This window comes from Bombina bombina, chromosome 1, assembly GCF_027579735.1.
Source record: "Bombina bombina isolate aBomBom1 chromosome 1, aBomBom1.pri, whole genome shotgun sequence".
In the NCBI taxonomy this organism is placed as follows: domain Eukaryota; kingdom Metazoa; phylum Chordata; class Amphibia; order Anura; family Bombinatoridae; genus Bombina; species Bombina bombina.
Window position 1 is genome coordinate 54,866,075 of NC_069499.1, and position 23,931 is coordinate 54,890,005.

The window sequence follows — 23,931 nt, forward strand, 5'->3', positions numbered from 1 at the left end:
CAGTGACTGGGGCAATGCATGCAAGAGGCTGGAGAATAAAACCTTGTTGAATAAAAATATTCTTAAGGTAACCCTCTTTTATCCATTGGATCTAGAAAAGCACAACTGTCCTCAACAGGGATAGTGGTACGCTTAGCTAGAGTAGAAACTGCTCCCTCCACCTTAGGGACCGTCTGCCACAAGTCCCGTGTAGCGGCGTCTATAGGAAACATCTTTTTAAAAACAGGAGGGGGAGAGAACGGTACACCTGGTCTATCCCATTCCTTAGTAATAATTTCAGAAAACCTCTTAGGGAATGGAAAAACATCAGTGTAAGTAGGTACTGCATAGTATTTATCCAATCTACATAATTTCTCTGGGACTACAATAACGTCACAGTCGTCCAGAGTTGCTAAGACCTCCCTGAGCAATATGCGGAGGTGTTCAAGCTTAAATTTAAATGTAGACATATCAGAATCAGGTTGAAGTATCTTCCCTGAATCAGAAAAATCACCCACAGATTGAAGATCCCCTGCTTCAGCTTCAGTACATTGTGAGGGTGTATCAGACATAGCCACTAAAGCGTCAGAGAGTTCTGTATTTATTCTAGTCCCAGAGCTGTCTCGCTTTCCTTGCAATCCTGGCAGTTTAGATAATACCTCTGTAAGGGTATGATTCATAACTGCCGCCATATCTTGTAAGGTATATGCAATGGGCGCGCTAGATGTACTTGGTGTCCCCTGAGCGGGAGTTATAGGTTCTGACACGTGGGGAGAGTTAGACGGCTTAACTGCCTCCTTGTCAATTTCTTCTGGTGATAAATTTTTTAAAGCCAGAATATGGTCTTTGTAATCTATAGTAAAATCAGTGCATTTGGTACACATTCTAAGAGGGGGTTCCACAATGGCTTCTAAACATAATGAACAATGAGTTTCCTCTATGTCAGACATGTTTAAACAGACTAGTAATGAGATCATTGGAAAACAATTTAATAACTGTGAACAAGCAAAAAATAAAAACGGTACTGTGCCTTTAAGAGAAAAAAACAATCACATAAACTGCAAAACAGTGAAAAAAGCAGTAAATTCTACGAAATTTTTACAGTGTGTATAATAGACTGAAATAGCATTACACCCTCTTACAAATGGATGATTAACCCTTTAGTTTCAAAACCGGATCAAAAAAACAATATAGACGTTTTTAAACAGTCACAACCAACTGCCACAGCTCTACTGTGGCTCCTACCTGCCCATACAACGACTTTGGAAGGCACAAAAACCCTGTAGAGGGGTCCTATATGTCAGGGGACTCCTTCAGGGAAGCTGGATGTCTCTAGCTGCAAAAACAACTGCGCAATTAAGGCGCAAAAATAGGCCCCTCCCAACATGTACTCACAGTGAGAGGGCCTTAAAAAACTATCCCTAGGCAAAATCTAGTCAGCCATGTGGAAAAACTGGGCCCCAGAATAAAGTTTTATCACCATTTGTAGTAAACGTTTATATACATCAAGCAAACGTTATATCTATTAAGTAATGAGAGTAAATAACAAAAATATTACCCTTTACAGCAAGCATGATACCAGTCGTTATTAAATCACTGTAATCAGGCTTACCTTAAATAAATCAGGTACTGTCAGCATTTTCTAGCTTATCATCTCTCTAGAAAAATTTAAAACTGCACATACCTCAGAGCAGGAAACCCTGCACGCCATTCCCCCAGCTGAAGTTACCCATCTCTTCAGTTATGAGTGAAAACAGCAATGGACCTTAGTTACAAGCTGCTAAGATCATCAAAAAACTTCAGGCAGACTCTTCTTCACCTTTCTGCCTGAAGCCAAAATAGTACAACTCCGGTACCATTTGAAAATAATAAACTTTTGATTGAAGATAAACTACATTAATTCACCACATCTCTCTACCTACTTCTCTTGTCGAGAGCTGTAAGAGAATGACTGGGGGTGGCAGTTAGGGGAGGAGCTATATAGACAGCTCTGCTGTGGGTGATCCTCTTGCAGCTTCCTGTTGGGAAGGAGAATATCCCACAAGTAATGGATGAATCCGTGGACTGGATACACCTTACAAGAGAAAATGTCAAACTAATTTTACAATTCAAATAAGTTTCATACTGAAAATATGAAAAATTCTGAAATTAAAATTAATACTAAAAGCTCAAAACCTGAATCTAGCTATATATGAGGTATGAAGCTGATTTGTAACATGGGAAACTCACCCTCAGGAAGGGGAATTTCCGCACCAATTCTGCCATTTTCTCAGCATTGCGTCCCTCTTTCAGGAAATCCAACTCCAGGGGAAGATTTTTCTTTGCTTCCTCCACCAGCCACATAAACTCAAACTGTGGGAATATTATTTTCACCACGTGCAGGAGGACCTGAGGTTGACAAAGAAATAGGTCAGGGGTAGATAATTAATGGCAGATTCAGGTCGCCAACAGATATAACAGTGGTTTTATGCAATTCACAGATATAGACAAGATGGAGGAAGATGAAGATGAGAGGCAGATACAAAAAAGATGTAAGTATGCTTCAGGATATAGCTGTGGCGTACATACCATAAAGGTAAAACTGATAGTAGATACTGGACAGGGATCGGATAGAGGACAAGGGGCATAATCAGCGGCAGGACTCAAAAAGGAGATGGGGTCCTGGTGCATAGACAAGACAGAGGGAAGACGGAGGATAGGAGCTATACAGCAGGACCCAGGAGAATTCTATCCTTGGCTCCTAACTTCACTGGACCTCCACTGGCTCCCCATCAACAAGAGAATCACCTTCAAGCTCCTTACCCACGCGTTCAAGGCCCTACACAACATCGGACCTGAATACCTCAACCACCGTGTAAATTTCTACACCCCCGCCAGACAACTCCGATCGGCCGACCAAGCACTCGCAGTCATCCCCCGCATCAGCAAATCCACAGCGGGTGGAAGATCCTTCTCCCACATGGCGGCAAAGACATGGAACACCCTCCCGCTTCACCTCAGACAATCCACCTCCCTTACAAAGTTAAGAAAGGACCTCAAAACCTGGCTCTTCGACTGAATGCCGATCTCCTCCCCCCTCCCCCCCTTTTCTCCTATCCCCTATCCCTTTTCCCTTAGAGCCTTGAGACCCTCACGGGTGATTAGTTTGCGCTCTATAAGTACCCATCAGATAGGTGATAGGGGACATATATAGGATATGGGGCAGATAGATGATAGGGGACATATACAGGATATTGGGCAGATAGAAGATAAGGGACATATACAGGATATGGGGCAGATAGATGATAGGGGACATATACAGAATATGGGGCAGGTAGATGATAGGGGATATATACAGGATATGGGGCAGATAGATGATAGGGGATATATACAGGATATGGGGCAGATAGATGATAGGGGACATATATAGGATATGGGGCAGATAGATGATAGGGGACATATATAGGATATGGGGCAGGTGGGACATATACAGGATATGGGGCAGATAGATGATAGGGAACATATACAGGATATAGGGCAAAGAGATGATAGGGGACATATGCAGGTTATGGGGCAAAGAGACAATAGGGGACATATATAGGATATGGGGCAGATAGAAGATAAGGGACATATACAGGATATGGGGCCGGTAGATGATAGGGGACATATACAGGATATGTGGCAGGTAGATGATAGGGAAGATATACAGGATATGGGGCAGGTAGATGATAGGGGACATATACAGGATATGGGGCAGATAGATGATAGGGGACATATACAGGATATGGGGCAGATAGATGATAGGGGACATATATACAATATGTGGCAGGTAGATGATAGGGGACATATATACGATATGGGGCAGGTAGATGATAGGGGACATATACAGGATATGGGGCAGGTAGATGATAGAGGACATATACAGGATATGGGGCAGGTAGATGATAGGGGACATAAACAGGATATGGGGCAGGTAGATGATAGGGGACATATACAGGATATGGGGCAGATAGATGATAGGGGACATATACAGGATATGGGGCAGATAGATGATAGGGGACATATACAGGATATGGGGCAGATAGATGATAGGGGACATATACAGGATATGGGGCAGATAGATGATAGGGGACATATATACGATATGGGGCAGGTAGATGATAGGGGACATATATAGGATATGGGGCAGATAGATGATAGAGGACATATACAGGATATGGGGCAGGTAGATGATAAGGGACATATACAGGATATGGGGCAGGTAGATAATAGGGGACATAAACAGGATATGGGGCAGGTAGATGATAGGGGACATATACAGGATATGGGGCAGATAGATGATAGGGGACATATACAGGATATGGGGCAGATAGCAGATAAGGGACATATACATGATATGGGGCAGGTAGATGATAAAGGATATATACAGCATATGGGGCAGGTAGATGATAGGGGACATATACAGGATATGGGGCAGGTAGATGATCGGGGACATATACAGGATATGGGGCAGGTAGATGATAGGGGACATATACAGGATATGGGGCAGGTAGATGATAGGGGACATATACAGGATATGGGGCAGGTATATGGGGACATATACAGGATATGGGGCAGGTATATGGGGACATATACAGGATATGGGGCAGGTAGATGATAGGGGACATATACAGGATATGGGGCAGGTAGATGATAGGGGACATATACAGGATATGGGGCCGGTAGATGATAGGCGACATATACAGGATATGGGGCAGGTAGATGATAGGGGACATATACAGGATATGGGGCAGATAGATGATAGGGGACATATATACGATATGGGGCATGTAGATGATAGGGGACATATACAGGATATGGGGCAGGTAGATGATAGGGGACATATACAGGATATGGGGCAGATAGATGATAGGGGACATATACAGGATATGGGGCAGATAGATGATAGGGGACATATACAGGATATGGGGCAGATAGATGATAGGGGACATATACAGGATATGGAGCAGATAGATGATAGGGGACATATACAGGATATGGGGCAGATAGATGATAGGGGACATATACAGGATATGGGGCAGGTAGATGATAGGGGACATATACAGGATATGGGGCAGATAGATGATAGGTGACATATACAGAATATGGGGCAGGTAGATGATAGGGGACATATACAGGATATGGGGCAGGTAGATGATAGGGGACATATATACGATATGGGGCAGATAGATGATAGGTGACATATACAGAATATGGGGCAGGTAGATGATAGGGGACATATACAGGATATGGGGCAGGTAGATGATAGGGGACATATACAGGATATGGGGCAGGTAGATGATAGGGGACATATACAGGATATGGGGCAGATAGATGATAGGGGACATATACAGGATATGGGGCAGATAGATGATAGGTGACATATACAGAATATGGGGCAGGTAGATGATAGGGGACATATACAGGATATGGTGCAGATAGATGATAGGGGACATATACAGGATATGGGGCAGATAGATGATAGGGGACATATACAGGATATGGGGCAGGTAGATGATAGGGGACATATACAGGATATGGGGCAGATAGATGATAGGTGACATATACAGAATATGGGGCAGATAGATGATAGGGGACATACACAGGATATGGTGCAGATAGATGATAGGGGACATATACAGGATATGGGGCAGGTAGATGATAGGGGACATATACAGGATATGGGGCAGGTAGATGATAGGGGACATATACAGGATATGGGGCAGGTAGATGATAGGGGACATATACAGGATATGGGGCAGGTAGATGATAGGGGACATATACAGGATATGGGGCAGGTAGATGATAGGGGACATATACAGGATATGGGGCAGGTAGATGATAGGGGATATATACAGGATATGGGGCAGGTAGATGATAGGGGACATACACAGGATATGGGGCAGATAGAGATAGGGGACTGTTAGGTGTCCCCTTCAGGGGGTAAGTGTCAGTGCAGGCCAAAGCCTGGGGCCTAGTGTACCACCTGAGGCATATGTAGATTACCTGATAAGGGCCCCTTAGAATGACTCAGACCACGCAGCATTATGATCGAAAGCCAATTCTGTTTATTGCACAGTGCAAGCCTTTCTTATAGTGACATACAGGGTTAAGGGGATGACACGTTAGAACCGCGTCATCTTACACAGTTATACAGAGCAATTTACAAGGAAAAACTGGAACATGAGTTTCTCATAACAATATTTACAGAGTCATAACAAACTACCATCTGCAGAGACAACCGAGTGTCTAAAGCCTCTTGTTTACATTATCTTATTCTATCTTACTTCTAGGCATTAGGCCAGGGTACATTGGCAAGGCTGAATAGCTAAAGAAACTCATAACATGCATATAATTCTCACTGCATAATACCCCAGTATAATAAAGTCTATTCATTACAAAATGGCTGTGAGGAACAAGATGGCTGTGAAGAACAAGATGGCTGCCATCAGGTTCATATTACCCCTAACAGGGACATATACAGGATATAGGGCAGGTAGATGATATATTCAGAATAAGAGGAAAATATGAGAAGTGAAAAAGCAAACAGCAAAGGGAAAACACACAACATGTGAAAAATAGAGAAAAGGGGGAATTTATGGGACAGTGGAACATATTGGGTCGAGCACAAAACACATCAGACAGTACAGTGATACAGAATGGGGAACTTTATAGAACAGGAGAAAAAGTATATTCTATATTTATAACTGTAAGTTGTAAGTAACAAATATCAGGTACTCATCATTACTTTAAAGAAGTGGTCTCAAAGTACAGGCCCTGCGCGGCCATATGGGGCCCTCAAGATAGTTTAATCTGGCCCTTTCTTGTTTAAAGGGTAAACCATTAATTAAAAAGAGACAGTCTAGTGAAAATTAAACGTTCATGATTCAGATAGATTTACTTTTATGATCAAATTTGCTTTGTTCTCTTGGTATTCTTTGTTGAAAGCTAAACCTAGGTAGGGTCATATGCTAATTTCTAATCCCTTGAAGGCCGCCTCTTATCACAGTACATTTTGACATATTTTCACGGTTAGACAGCGCTAGTTAATGTATGCCATATATATATATATATATATATATATATATATATATATACACATATATATATTTATATATATATATATATATATATATATATATATATATATATATATATATATATATATATATATATAAATAAATAAAAAACATTGTGCTCACTCCCGTGGAGTTACCTAGGAGCCAGCACTGATTGGCTAAAATGCAAGTCTGTCAAAAGAACTGAGATAAAGGGGCAGTCTGCAGAGGCTTAGATACAAGGTAATCACATATGTAAAAAGTATTGCTTATTTGTTTTAAAGTAATTTAGAATCCTGTGATCAACAGGACTTCACCATTATACACAGCTTTAGAAAAACTTTATTAGACTATCACATTCTGCAACATTTTGGGGCTCCTGCCCCTTTTTTCAAGCTTGACCCTAAATGACTAATTACTGCATGAGACGGACTAATAAACTGTTTTGTCCTGCCGCAGAAATACTGGTACTAACCACTGATTCTATTACCATGATGGTCAATGGGAGCAGCAGGAATATTGGCAAACGTTAAAAAAAGCATTTTATTATTATTGCTCTCTTGCTTGCTTATGAGTTTAACCCCAACAACGTCCGTTTCAAAGCAGCAATACACTACTGGGAGCTAGCTGAACACATCTGGTAAGCCAATGAAAAGAGGCATATATATGCACCCACCAATCAGCAGCTACTTCCCAGTAGTGCATTGCTTCTCCTAAGCCTACCTAGGTATGCTCTTCAACAAAGGATAACTAGAGAACTAAGTATGCTTTATAAAAGAACTGTAACATTGAATGTTCTGTCTGAATCATGAAAGTTTGAAACAACATCAAACCATTTCAAACAGTTACTTTATCAGCACATTTATAAATATCTCTACCTGGACTCAGCAGAGGAGATAAGAGAACAGGCGTTTAAATAAACCTAGGACACAACATGGCAGAGCCAATGACATTATAGAGACTAGAATTTTACATTTAATGAAAAAGAAAGGTCAACACTGAAATGTGCACGGGAGCATTTTAAATAGAAGTATCTTTACAATATATTCCCATGCCCATGCACCAGCATTCAAACGCTTCACCTACTCAGAGAGTCTTGTGACACAAATGCATTCTTCATCGGCTCTCTGAGCAGGCATTGCATTGAATACTGGTGCACTGGCCCTCATAGCATATTTGTGTATGCCATTGAAAAGCAGTAATTAGCTTTACTGGAAGCATTTTTGCTAATGGGAGTATATTGTAAAATTGCTTATATTTAAAACTGAAATGCAGGCACGTATATTTTCATTTTGACCTTTCTATCCCAACAATTCTTCAATATTAAAACAAATATCATAACATAATTAGCTTTTACTGCCCCTTTAACTGACAATAAGAAATGTTAAAACAAGGACAATGGACCTAATGGTATTAATGTATTTATCTCCCAGTTTGGGACTTTATGAAGCCCTGGGCCACTACTGCTTGTTAATACTGTACTGACCGTGAAAAGAAGGAGATATCTGATTCTATTATAGGGTTGATTTGTGCCTAATAGAAAACCATGTGATGTTTACCATCCGTAGTATCACAAACATGACAAATGGGTGACACAATAGCTATAACCTTAGCAGTAGGCACAGTGAATCACAAAGGCTGTTTAGTGCCACCTGCTGAAACATTTTTTTACAAACTGCAAACGTAGAGTTCGGTTAAAGAGACAGTAAAGTCAAAATTAAACTTTCATGATTCAGACAGGGCATCCAATTTTATTTTTGTCATCAAATTTGCTTTGTTCTCTATTCTTTGTTGAAAGCTAAACCTAGTTTGGCTCATATGCTGATTTATAAACTCCAGTGCATTTTATTAGCTTTTCACAGCTAGACGGTGCAAGTTCATGTGTGCCATATAGATAATATTTTGCTCACTCCTGTGGAGTTCTGCAGGAACCAGCACTAATTGGTTAAAATGCAAGTTTGTAAAAAGCACTGAGATAAGGGGGCAGTCTGCAGAGGCTTAGATACAAGGTAAAATGTATTACTAGAACAGTGTTGGTTATGCAAAACTGGGAAATGCGTAATAAAGAGATTATAAATCTTATTAAACAATAAAAAAAATAAAGTAGACTGTCCCTTTAAATAAAAGTGAATACAGTGTGCCTACTGTTTCCGGAGTGTACTCACTGATATGTAACAGTTTTACAGAAACAAAATAAAAAGAATTTCAACATAAATAAAAGTGAATAAGCTTAAAGGGACACTGAACCCAAATTTTGTCATGATTCAGATAGAGCATGGCATTTTAAGCAACTTTCTAATTTACTCCTATTATCAATTTTTGTTCGTTCTCTTGCTATCTTTATTTAAAAAAAAAAGCATCTAAACTTTTTTATTTGTTTAGACCTCTGGACAGCACTTGTTTATTGGTGGATGAATTTATCCACCAATCAACAAAAACAACCCAGGTTGTTCACCAAAATGGGCCGGCATCTAAATTTAAATTCTTGCATTTCAAATAAAGATACCAAGAAAATGAAGAAAATTTGATAATAGGAGTAAATTAGAAAGTTGTTTAAAATGTCATGCTCTATCTGAATCACGAAAGAAAAAATTTGGGTTCAGTGTCCCTTTAACATAAAGCTTTTTTGCTCCTTTTTCATTTGAACTTGTGTAACTGTTTTATGAGCTCAGTAGTGCAAACAGGATAGGCTATAATGCATTAGAGGATGCCATTTTTGTCCATTTAACTGACCATGCTAAAAATGGGACAACAAAGTGAAAATGGAACATTTATTCAGATAGGGAATGTGATTTTAACCAACTTTCCAATTTATTTCTGTTATCAAATGTGCTTTGTTCTTTGAATATCCTTTGTTGAAGCGTAAACCACATGTCTTTAGCCTTATATGGCAGCAGTAAAGATAAACATTGTTGCCAACACTGCTGCCAGGTGGCTAAAGACACATGCACACTCCTAAGCTCACCTAGGATCACTCCGATACCAAGAGAAATAAGAAAAATTTAACAAGAAGTAAATTGGAAAGTTGTTTAAAATATCATCCTCTATCCATTCCATTTAAAGGGTTAAAAAAGTCAATCCTGAAATGGGATGCATTTTTGCACCACACCTTCTCGGGAGTCAGCAGTGCTTGTATGACGCACACTACACAGACACACTACACACCAATAGCAGCTCTCTGAGCTTGAATATTGTGCACAGGCCCTCAGCATATGTGCGTATGCTGCTAAAAAACAGTAACAACATTTACTAGAAGCATTTTTGCTAATGGAAGTATATTGGAAAAATGTGTGTTTAAAATAAAAATGCAACTGTGCATGTTTCAATTTCAACCTTTCTATCCCTTTAAAGAGCTAATTGTGACTTTACTGTCCCTACAAGCGCGTAACAAAGTCACATGAATAGTCAAGAAATGCTGCTCAATGCGAACAAATGAGTTTTCAAAAAGTCAAAGCTCAAGTGAGAAAAGTCTAAACTCCCACAAAGTGTTTAGATTATCATCCAGAAATTCTCTCAATACAAAGCACTGGTGACGGGTGATCATTTCGTTATCCCGAATCATACACCTCCGCTCTGGTTAAACCGCGTGCCTGGGGAAAATGGCTGTTGCGCTGGTGCCTATGGTTTCAGGGATTTTACAGTACAATATCGGCCAGGCAGGGACAATGCAACTGCTCAGGATTGAGGCCCAGCAGATATACTGTGGCTAAACCGCCAAAGGATCTACCCCAGTCAGCAGGCCTTTGGTCAAGGGGGAGCATTGTGACACAAAGCCTGTTGCGTTTTCGACAGCCCAGCCACTCAGGGGTTAAAAAAACAATTCCCACTATTTATTTTATTCTGCCCTATTTTAACAATGTAATCATGCGGAGTAAACTCTGTGCCATATCCTCTCACAAAATCACCCTTTTCAAGGCATTTTTCTAGCCACGTGGATGCTTTAATTGTACCTACAATACCCTTTACCTGTCTTGGCTATGCTGTCTTACGAGCAGCTGGTAAACACAAAATGGTTTGCCGCTCCCACACCACATGATCGGAATACACCAAACTTTCACGAAACGAGAGCTTTCAAATGATACCACACTTGGGGGTGCTTCTTCTAAAAGCCGGACATAAAAGGGGTGGGGCTTATTGCTATGTTCAGGAAAGGGATATTAAACAGTGCTCCTTTGTTAAATCAACGTAAACATAAAAATAAACAAATTGTGTTTAAAAAACAACTTACTTGTTTTCTGGCAAAATGAGCGCATAGACATTTTCAGTGTAGCCCGTAGGCTCAGTGTGATAAGAGAGCTGATTTGTTGGTAACTTAGGTTTTATTTTGACTAATCTGAGCATGAGAAAATCTGACTCCCTGTTTATCTGGCATATTCACTTTATTGTAAACCATCTCATGTTACTCTAGAAGTTTTATGACATCAGGCTACATAAACCTTCCTGTAGAGGCCACAGCTTCTTGTAGATCTGTGACAGGAAGTAATGGACACTGCATGTAGTATGAAATGTAGTATAAAAAGTATCTGAAGGTGAGTTACTGCACATGAGCAGACACGTCAGCACTGGAATGTAGTGAAACTAGATTTTAACATGACTAGAGGGATGGGGAATAACCTCAGTATTATGCTTATAAAATGTATTTAGTGTTAAATGTCCCTTTAATCACTGTGGATAGAGCTACTAGCATAGTAGCAATACAAAAAGCAGGGATGCTGGTCCCTTGAGGTCACTGGTGGCACTTAAATAATGGTGGTGTTACGGGGGGCACTTGTCCTCACAGCTTAATGGCTGGCCCCCATGTGCCCCCTGTCATCGCTCACCCCCATTTTGCTCAGATTACCCACAGCTTCACCTGACTCCACCCACTGAACATCTGACCCCGTTTCTATCCCCACCCACAAAAGCACTAGTGGGCCTCTGGAAAGTGCTCATATAAGATCCTGGAGACGCCACTGCACTACAGCCTTCCAAGCTACTAAAAGTTGTGCTGGATACTTGTTGGCACTGCACACACCAGCTTTGATCTGTGCCTAGTGCTTCCTTAAAGGGGCATTCAATTCCTACAAATCCTCTCATGCATGTGACAAGAACAATATAGTAATGGTATCCAGCTGCAAAAACAGCACTAAGAAGATTTAACATGCGTTGGATAAAAGTGAATTTGGGTCCCTAGTACTAGCTCCAGCAAATGCTGATTGGTACAAATGCTTATTGTACTTTTATCCAATAGCATTAGCAGGAAGAACACAACAGATAATTCTGCATTTACTTGTTGGATTTTAACTTGTTCTTGAATATAGCATCTACCTACATACATTCCAGTAATATCTGCATGATAGATAGACAGACAGATAGAGCTGGATGGATATACTATAATAGATAAATAGATAGATGGACGGATGGACAGACAGACAGCTCAGTAGATCAATAGATAGATAGATAGATAGATAGATAGATAGATAGATAGATAGATAGATAGATAGATAGATAGAAAGATAAAAAAAATAGACGGATAAATGATAGATAGATTAGATAGACAGACAGACAGAAAGATGGATGGACAGTTAAATCGGTAGATAGATAAATAGATAGATGGACGGACAGAGAGAGACAGCTCAGTAGATCGATAGATAGATCGATCAATAAATAGACAGATATATGATAGATAGATTAGATAGACAGACAGACAGAAAGATGGATGGACAGTTAAATCGGTAGATAGATAAATAGATAGATGGACGGACAGAGAGAGACAGCTCAGTAGATCGATAGATAGATCGATCAATAAATAGACAGATATATGATAGATAGATTAGATAGACAGACAGACAGAAAGATGGATGGACAGTTAAATCGGTAGATAAATAGATAGATAGACGGACGGACAGAGACAGACAGCTCAGTAGATCGATAGATAGATCGATCAATAAATAGACAGATATATGATAGATTGATTAGCTAGACAGACAGACAGACAGGCAGAAAGATGGATGGATGGACAGTTAAATTGGTAAATAGATAAATAGATAGATACATAAAATATACATGTGCTGAACATATATTTGACGTGGGTGGGTTGATACTACACAAATTGGTTACGTTTATATGTTAAAAATAACAAAAAAAAGCACATGGTAAAAATAGAAAGTGGCAGATTAAACAGGACATGGGAATCAAATAAGATACAAGAGGTGAGTACTGACTGACCTCCATAAGCCGAATGTCTCGTGCACTCTGTGTCTGCACTTTTGGGTGCTGAACTTTCACAGCTACTGTACGCCCATCCCTCAGTACTGCGCGGTGCACCTGAGCCAAAGAGGCAGCACCGAGAGGGGTTTCTTCAAACTCTAAGAAGAGATCAGAGACCTGGGAAGAGAGGTTATGGTGGAAGGTCACAAAAACATCATGAGCTCAGCTGAATGCACTACAGCCCTTCAGACAACTCCCACATTCTGCACAGTGTATCTCACCTCTGCAGCATATTGCACACTGTCTACTGAATTTGATTCTTATGAATTTCTTCTGATTTTTAACACTGACTAGATGAGCTAATCTCTTCAGCTGGCAATAAGTGAGCCATAAATCTCCTTACAGGCGTCGACTGATAAGTTTTATTTGGATGGGAGGGAGAATTATTAATACACTGTGACCCCGTCCTGATGCCCCTATCAGATCTTGCAATGGTTGATGAATTATCACTCATAATGAGCCTGTGTCTGGTATTCGTGCATTCATCCATCAGTGCCTACTGCCTCTACCGGCACACAGACACATCCCTCTAACACCGGGGAGGGCTGCATCTTCAAGCCAAGACACAAAGGAAATCAAACCACTGAATAGAAAGAATATGCTATACGCAGCAGTAAACGGATTCAAAGCATCACTAACAGTGAATTGTCCTTAGAAACAACATTTCTGTGACCTTCAAATGCTGCCCCCTAAAGGTATTACCTCCCTACCCAGCTCCTCATGGATGACACGCTGTACATCAGATATGGGAGTAGATGGAGCCTGGCTGTGTAGTACTTGTAGGGTGCTGGTATATTCAGGGGGCAGGAGATACTCTAGGGCGCCAATGTGCTGACCAACTTTAATAAATGTCCCACGATTGGCACAACAAAGATCCAGAAGACGCTGAGCAGAGCGCAGGTGAACCTGTAGCAGGAAAGTAATAAAGCACATAAGACACATAAGTACTGGCAAAAAAATGCAATGACATAATTAAGGAAACAGTGATGTCAACACATATTAGCATCAAATGCCCCAGAGCAGGAACAGATCAAGGTCGGATGTAGGAACTTTTGGATAAAATAGGCTGAGAACACAGCTGGTGCTGTATTACTCTGTAGCAAGATATTAAATACTAGATTACAAGTAGAGCGCAGAGTGTGTGATACTTAGCACAAGCTTGCACTAAGAATAGCGCACACTCTGGTATTACAAGTGGATCGTGAAAAAGCTTTACTAGAGAATATTATATAGAGCGACATTTTGTTAGTGCACCCTATACTTTGAATGGATAGCACAGGGTGCGCTATTATCTCTCATATTACAAATGGTGAATTAAGTGTTGGGCTTGAGTACAACCCATAATAACCCTGGAAAATGTAGTGCTGTTAAAGTAAAGTGTTAACGTTTTAATATATGCATTAAAAAAAACACTTTTAAAGTAATGAACTCATTTTTATACAAATGTAAAATCAGTTTATTATTGAAATAAATAGTTTTAAACATTTAGGGCTAGATTACAAGTGGAGCTCTATTTAGCGCTATTCAAAAGAAAGTGAAAAGTGGGAAAAAAATAACACCCTACTCGTGCACAAACCCAATTACATGAATACAAATTTCTACATACATTTGATGGTATTTAGTACAATATACATATCTACTCCATTATTTATATATATATAATTACGTGGGTATCAAAGAATGACAAGGTTGCACACTTAAATCCTCATTAAAGAAAAAGCGTTTATTTAATTTTAATGTTGGTCATTAAACGGACTCCCCTAACCCCCTCACAAGTGCAAAAAAATATGTGATAACATTTAATGAATAACAACAGATACAGCAACATTCAAAGTAGAGAGCCTTAAGTCCCTTTAAAGGGACAGTCTAGAATAAATTAAACTTTCATTATTCAGATAGGACTTTTAATTTTAATCAACTTTCCAATTTACTTTTATCATCAAATCTGCTTTTTTCTCTTGGTATTCTTAGTTTAAATTAAACATAGGTAGGCTCATATGCAAATTTCTAAGCCTTTGAGGGCTGCCTCTTATCGCATGCTTTCTAAATCTCTTTTCAACACAAAGAGACAGAAAGTACACATGGGCCATATAGATAACACTGTGTTCAGGCACAGGGGGTTATTTAAGATCCAAGGGAATAACCCAATAGGGGGCGCTACTAGGAACAATATATAGTCAGTATAAGGGCCCACGTAACCCTATGTGGATGTTACAGCAATAAAATCAAGAGGTGCTAACAAAACATAACATATCATATATGCAATAAGGTGTATGTATGCACAATGTGATATAACCCAGTCCTAGATCAGGATATAAAACATATACACAGAGTCCAAGAAGACCCAAAATGGTACAGGTATCCGTCTTCTATGAAACTGGAGGCAGCACTCTATCTTCACCATACAAAGGTTAGAAATCTAAAATCAAAACACAAGGAAAGAGGCGCCGTATGTGTGAATCTGAAACAGCCGACAACAGGTATAATACATGTGCAGGGTACTCACATTCTGTGGCGGCACTCAGTTGTGCCAATAGAGGCAGACTGGCTTTCTCAGCAACCCAGCTGGCTGTATAGGATCAGAGGCAGGATACTAGGCAGCATTCGGGATAGACAGGTAGCTCAGAAATGAAACATTGCAGTGAGGATAATGATTAAAACAAGGGTTTTAATAAAAATTAAAAGCAATAAAATACATATATCCTTCATGCACAATAAGTATACTTATTGTGCATGAAGGATATATGTATTTTATTGCTTTTAATTTTTATTAAAACCCTTGTTTTAATCATTATCCTCACTGCAATGTTTCATTTCTGAGCTACCTGTCTATCCCGAATGCTGCCTAGTATCCTGCCTCTGTTCCTATACAGCCAGCTGGGTTACTGAGAAAGCCAGCCTGCCTCTATTGGCACAACTGAGTGCCGCCACAGAATGTGAGTACCCTGCACGGATTGCTTATTTATCCATACAGATTCACACAGTGGTGGGCCTTTGTTTGCACCTAGCTCCTGTTCCCATATCATTGGATCCAGTGTCTACAGTCTGCTGAGAGATAGAGCCCTCCACCTTGGGTGTCCTGATTTGCCGGTTCAGCTAGCTGGTTTGCTGTGAATACCAGCCTGCCCCTATAGGCACACTGGAGTGCCTTTTCACATTGTGAGTACCCTGCACATGTATTATACCTGTTGTCGGCTGTTTCAGATTCACACATACGGCTCCTCTTTCCTTGTGTTTTGATTTTGGGTTATTTAAGATCTAGCACAAAACAATGCTAAATGCAAGACAATAGATAATAAACAGTCACAGTCATGTGATCAGGGGGCTGGAAGAAGGTTCCTAGATACAAGGTAATCACAGAGGTAAAAAGTATATTAATATAACTGTGTTGGTTATGCAAAACTGGGGAATGGGTAATAAAGGGATTATCTATCTTTTAAAACAATAACAATTCTATGGTAGACTGTCCCTTTAAGTCCGTGAACCAAGAGCAAATTCAGTGAGCACTTAGAGTAAAAAACACGCTCACATTGCTTCCAAACAGCCAAACTGCAACAAATCTCTTATTTGTATCCAATTGACACTTGCATGTTACAAATACGGAAAGAAGAGAAACAATGTTGCATTAACGATCCTTAGTTAAATCACAGACCGGAACATCACCATTTGTATCACTTCGAGCACTTAGTGTATAGAACACACTCAAGCACAGCTGTAGATGGTGAAACACTATTCAGTGTAGGACAAACAGTACTCGCATTGCATTTTATCTCAATATTTTCTCACTGCTCATACTTCTTGGATGACCGACAGTGCAGCAACGGACCAATACTCTCATGACATGAGATGTGTTTCCACAATGAATCCTTACTGTCGGTTACTATCTCCAAATATTGCAGGCGAGGAAGCAAGCTGAGTTTGTGTCGGCTCCTAGTTTGAAGTTGCCGGCTAGATGAGCGTCAGCACGACGCGTTTCGCCCCTCCCACAAACAGGGCTGGCTTTCAGGGCTTCATCAGATGCTGTAATCCCGGGGTGTTGCCTTATTATCTTGTTTCCAACACCTCCTCCATTGCGCTCTGATACATCCTTTCATTTAAAAGGCAATCAAATTTGCCTAACAGTAAGATATATTAATACATTTTCATTTTCAAAACCTACTGTTAAATAACTTTGCTAGTGATTGGGTGTGTGCCATAAACCACCATGATTTCATATAGAACCACGTTCATTTAAGACTTTAAATCCCTAAACAACACAATACTGACACAATGCATTTTTTCGATGTAATTTTACATATTTACAAAATGCCTTTTAGCCTTTTTTTTTACTTTATTTCAGCAGCTTTCTTTAATCCTGATTGGGTAATGTGGAAATATATGTATACACACAAAACTCACAAACCTTGGCTAAACAATTTATAAACACATGTATGCTAAAACAGCCATATAACTTATTTACTAAACCCTCTTCATAAAAAGCAGGACAAATCAATGGTCTCGTTCAGACCAGTTGGTGCTAGGGTTTTTAATCTATATATCCACCTGCTTTCATGTTGCAATAAAAGTTTATCTACATCGCCTCTATGGCGGTGTTGCTTAATGTGTTCAATTCCTGTGACTTAGAATTGTGAAATCAGAGTTATGTTCACATTCAAAATGCTGTGCTACAGGACTTTCTTGAACTTTATTCTTGATATCATCCCTATGCTCCCTAACTCGATCTTTGAGGTCTCTTTTAGTTTTCAAACAGTTTTAGAGTATACAAGCCTGATGAAACAGGGTCTTCCCTGAGAAACGCGTCGCTATTATCTCTGCATATACAAGGAGACTTGCCTTATAACACACCCAGTTGTAATTCGTTGCACTGATGGTATTTTTATCTTTGGAAAAATAAAATACTTGAAACTTTTTACCAAATCTGGTGTATGTGTGGCATTTTCCTTGCCAGTAACCATAAGGCTGTCTAGCCTTCCTCCCCTCTGGACATATTTTCCTTTCTGCTGAAAGTGACCTAGATAAGGGTTGCTGTTGTGAGATCCACGACAACTATAGGACATCTTGACGGGGATTCCCTGGTACAGCCAGCTGGTTTGCTGTTAAATACCAGCCTGCCCCTATAGGCACAAGAGAGTGCCTTCACGTTTGTGAGTATCCTGTATCTCATTTTGCTTGGATATTGTCAGCTTTGATTGATCTACACATGTGGCGCCTCTGTTTCTGTTTTCCTTGCAGTTAACCATTCTTTGAAGATACACCATCGTTTTGGTGAAGACCGAGAGCTGCCTTATCTATTTCTGGACTTTGTTGGACTTCATTTGAACTTTTCTATCACCAGATTGACCACTTGATACGTCTGTATATATATATTTTTACCAATTTTTATTTTTTAATTACTATCTTTTTTAATAATTTTTACATTTATAATTCTATTTATCCATTTTTCATATATGGTATAATCAGTGGCATATCGATTTTATTACTATCTCAGTGGCACACTTTGTTCATCATCATTATTTTACCTCTAGTTACTAGCGCCTCCTATAGGGGACTTGTGGTATTAATATTAGTATCACAAATATCCCAGAAAATATATTTATCAAAAAGTTTCAGGTTTGAAACCCCCTTCAAAATGTATGCCGCCACTCTCTGCTGATTTGGGCATGCAAAGTTTTGTAAAATGTGTAGAGAAAGAAATTGGGCAGATGCAATGTTTTGGGGTAGTAAACGATAATTTGAATAGAAAGGAAAGACAGTCTCTCTCTGAGCTACTAAATCAAAAATATTTAATTTTTAAATCTTCAGATAAGGGAGGAAATCTGGTCATCTTAAATGAAATAGATTATGTTGCTGAGGGAAACAGGCAGCTTAACAACAAAGATCAATATGAAGTAAGTAATCAAAGTGAATTTAAAAAAACATGTAATCAATTGCAGTTTTTGCTCAATAATGCTTTGAGGAAAAGTATCATAAATAAAAAAGAATATGAGTTTATGCAAAAAAAATTATCCAACAGTTCCTACTTTTTATTGCATACCTAAATTACACAAGAACATGAGGAAGCCCCCAAGGAGACCAATTATCTCGGGCATAGGATGTCCAATGGAGGGAGCAAGTTGTTATGTTAATACATTTTTTAGATCATTTTTAAGTTCATTGCCCTCCTATGTCCAAGATACGTCAGATGTACTGAGGAAAACTGATGGCGTTGAAATCAGTGATGACACACTGTTAGTGACTTTGGATATGGAGTCTCTGTACTCCTCGATCCCGCATTCAGTCGGATTAAAAGCAGCCAGATTCTATTTAGAACAGAGAGGGAGTAACTACCAGGCACACACAGAATTTGTTATTTCACTGTTAGAACTAATACATACCAGTAATATTTTTACCTTTGATGGGAAGTTCTACAGGCAATTACAGGGCACAGCCATGGGGGCTACGTGCGCTCCAACATATGCATGTTTGCATCTTGGACTGTGGGAAACACGAGAGATTTTCTCTAATTTTGAAACTCTAGTGGAAGCGCACGTGCCCCAATGGTTTTGCTTTGTCAATTATATTTTTCTACTTTGGAAGGGAAGTGAAGAACTTCTAAATTCCTTCATCAATACATTGAATACTGATAATAACTATAATATTTTTTTAACTAGAGAAATCAGTCGTGATGAAGCAACCTTTTTAGATCTGAAGATCTGGAGGGAAGGTATAAACCTAAAAACCAAGGTATATCGTAAATCGACAGCCACAAATAGCTTTACTACATGCCAGTAGCCATCACCCTGAGAGTCTTAAGTCTGGCATACCTGTTGGACAATTCCTATGTCTTAAAAGGAATTGTTCCAGTACAAAAGATTTTGTGGAGCAGGCAAGGGAGTTGTCACAAAGGTTTTTAGAGCGGGGGTTCTCAAAACGACAGATTAAAAAAGACAGAGTGCTAGATATGATCTTCTGTATAACAAGAAAGAAAATCAGGATGAAGGGAAGATCAGATTAATAACTAGATATAACTCACACTGGAAACAAATTAGGGAAATTATGAAAAAGTACTGGCACATTTTAACCATTGACTCAGATTTAAGGAAATATATAGGGGATTATCCCCTGGTAACTGCAAGGAGGGCGCGAAGCCTAAAAGATTGTTTGGTACATAGTAAGTACACTAGGAAAGAGACCCCAAACACTTGGCTAAATCAAGGGAGGAAATGGCTTGGTTGTAGCCCGTGTGGCCATTGTGTGTATTGCAGGTTTATCCAAAAAAACTAACAAATTTGGTACTATTTCAGAGGAACAATATAACATAAGGCAATGGATAACCTGCAACACAACAGGCGTAATTTATCTCCTTCACTGTTCGTGTCCCAAATATTACGTGGGAAAAACTAAAAGAGACCTCAAAGATCGAGTTAGGGAGCATAGGGATGATATCAAGAATAAAGTTCAAGAAAGTCCTGTAGCACAGCATTTTGAATGTGAACATAACTCTGATTTCACAATTCTAAAAGTCACAGGAATTGAACACATTAAGCAACACCGCCGTGGAGGCGATGTAGATAAACTTTTATTGCAACATGAAAGCAGGTGGATATATAGATTAAAAACCCTAGCACCAACTGGTCTGAACGAGACCATTGATTTGTCCTGCTTTTTATGAAGAGGGTTTAGTAAATAAGTTATATGGCTGTTTTAGCATACATGTGTTTATAAATTGTTTAGCCAAGGTTTGTGAGTTTTGTGTGTATACATATATTTCCACATTACCCAATCAGGATTAAAGAAAGCTGCTGAAATAAAGTAAAAAAAAAAGGCTAAAAGCCATTTTGTAAATATGTAAAATTACATCGAAAAAATGCATTGTGTCAGTATTGTGTTTTTAGGGATTTAAAGTCTTAAATGAACGTGGTTCTATATGAAATCATGGTGGTTTATGGCACACACCCAATCACTAGCAAAGTTATTTAACAGTAGGTTTTGAAAATGAAAATGTATTAATATATCTTACTGTTAGGCAAATTTGATTACCTTTTAAATGAAAGAATGGATCAGAGCGCAATGGAGGAGGTGTTGGAAACAATATAATAAGGCAACACCCCGGGATTACAGCATCTGATGAAGCCCTGAAAGCCAGCCCTGTCTGTGGGAGTGGCGAAACGCGTCATGCTGGCGCTCATCTAACCGGCAACTTCAAACTAGGAGCCGACACAAACTCAGCTTGCTTCCTCGCCTGCAATATTTGGAGATAGTAACCGGCAGTAAGGATTCATTGTGGAAACACGTCTCATGTCATGAGAGTATTGGTCCGTTGCTGCAATGTCGGTCATCTAAGAAGTATGAGCGGTGAGAAAATATTGAGATAAAATGCAATGCGAGTACTGTTTGTCCTACACTGAATAGTGTTTCACCATCTACAGCTGTGCTTGAGCGTGTTCTATTCACTAAGTGCTCGAAGTGATACAAATGGTGATGTTCCGGTCTGTGATTTAACTAAGGATCGTTAAAGGGACAGTCTAGGCCAAAATAAACTTTTATGATTCAGATAGGGCATGTAATTTTAAACAATTTTCCAATTTACTTTTATCACCAATTTTGCTTTGTTCTCTTGGTATTCTTAGTTGAAAGCTTAACCTGGGAGGTTCATATGCTAATTTATTAGACCTTGAAGGCCACCTCTTTTCAGAATGCATTTTAACAGTTTTTCACCACTAGAGGGTGTTAGTTCACGTATTTCATATAGATAACACTGTGCTCGTGCACGTGAAGTAATCTGGGAGCAGGCACTGATTGGCTAAACTGCAAGTCTGTCAAAAGAACTGAAATAAAGGGGCAGTTTGCAGAGGCTTAGATACAAGATAATCACAGAGGTTAAATGTATATTAATATAACTGTGTTGGTTATACAAAGCTGGGGAATGGGTAATAAAGGTATTATCTATCTTTTAAAACAATAACAATTGTGGTGTAGACTGTCCCTTTAATGCACCATTGTTTCTCTTCTTTACGTATTTGTAACATGCAAGTGTCAATTGGATACAAATAAGAGATTTGTTGCAGTTCGGCTGTTTGGAAGCAATGTGAGCGTGTTTTTTACACTAAGTGCTCACTAAATTTGCTCTTGGTTCACTGACTTAAAGGGACTTAAGGCTCTCTACGTTGAATGTTGCTGTATCTGTTGTTATTCATTAAATGTTATCACATGGTTTTTTTGCACTTGTGAGGGGTTAGGGGAGTCCATTTGATGACCTACATTAAGATTAAATAAACGCTTTTTCTTTAACGAGGATTTAAGTATGCAACCTTGTCATTCTTTGATACCCACGTATAATTGTGGTTGACTTCTCTCTTTTTCTTTTGTTAATTAATAGTACATGATTGTTTGCACCTAGAGTAAATCCCGGGATAAGTGTGCACCCAATTGTTGTTATATATATATTTAAAGGATATGAGGAGGCACTCTCTGGTCTTTTTAAGTGTACTTTAATAGAACAAATGTGACGTTTCGGGGACACACTCCCCTTCCTCAGACGGAAGGGGAGTGTGTCCCCGGTCTATTAAAGTACACTTAAAAAGACCAGAGAGTGCGTCCTCATATTCTTTATATTTAACCGTTGGCACCCTGGCAGATGATTAGTGAGAGTGCTCTTTTCTGGACATATATATGTATATATATATATATATATATATATATATATATATATATATATATATATATATATATATATATATAATTATATACAGATATAGATAGATGTATTCATATATACGTGTGTATATATAGGAATATCTATTTAGAAATACTTAGAACACGTTTTTCTATGTGCAGAACATTGGAATGTGAAATACTTACAGTAAATACACAGTATAACACTTTATTAAATATGAATATTGCATAAATATGATTTTACATGTTTTCAGCTACTTGACTGCAAAGGACACTGCACTTATATATGTGTCTATATGTACACTTATGTATTTATGTGTTTATATGTGTATATATATGTCTGTAAATACATATATACAGTTACACATATAAATACATAAATATTTATGTACACACATATACATATATATATATATATATATATATATATATATACATACATAAACATATTTAGAATTGTATGTATTTCTATGTTAAAGCCCGTTTCATGCCTTTAATTTTTTTTCTAACACCTGAGACCTCATTTTTTTGAGCCCTATGCAATTTTTTTATTTTTTTAAATAATTTTTATTAGATTAGTGTTAAATTAGTGTTATTATGAGTGTACCTGTACTTTTAAATGTATTTTTGATGTAATTTATGACACTTTTTATTTGAGCGTAACAGTTAACCAGAGCTCTGAATTCCCAATATTCCAACGGGCATTAAATTCAATTGCGCTCAAGCGATCGCGTATACTTTCAACTTGTAATACGCATGCTACTTCCGATGCACGCAAACTTCCGCGATAATCCCGATATCGCTTGTACACAATAGTTAGATTGCCACTCGTAATCTAGCCCTTAAAAGGGAAATGGTATATGACAAAGAGCTAGACCAAGAAGGGCTCAAAGGTGTAAATGTATGTTTGTGTACTTGTATGTCTATAAAGTATGTGTACCCGGTCCGGTTTGAGAGTCCGATCCATTCCTGG

General features: G+C 38.9%; 1 protein-coding gene across 5 annotated transcripts in view; it reads right to left on the reverse strand.

Moving 5' to 3' along the window:
* Positions 1 to 23,931, reverse strand: part of ADCK1 (aarF domain containing kinase 1) — a 137,882-nt gene that overhangs the window by 103,706 nt on the left and 10,245 nt on the right. For all 5 annotated transcript variants that reach the window (XM_053697355.1, XM_053697356.1, XM_053697358.1 and 2 more), the window contains exons 5-7: positions 14,007 to 14,210; positions 13,263 to 13,421; positions 2,209 to 2,367 (exon numbers count right to left, since the gene is read on the reverse strand). In XM_053697355.1, coding sequence (XP_053553330.1) covers positions 2,209 to 2,367; positions 13,263 to 13,421; positions 14,007 to 14,210 — 522 coding nt within the window. The remainder of the gene's footprint in view (positions 1 to 2,208; positions 2,368 to 13,262; positions 13,422 to 14,006; positions 14,211 to 23,931) is intronic.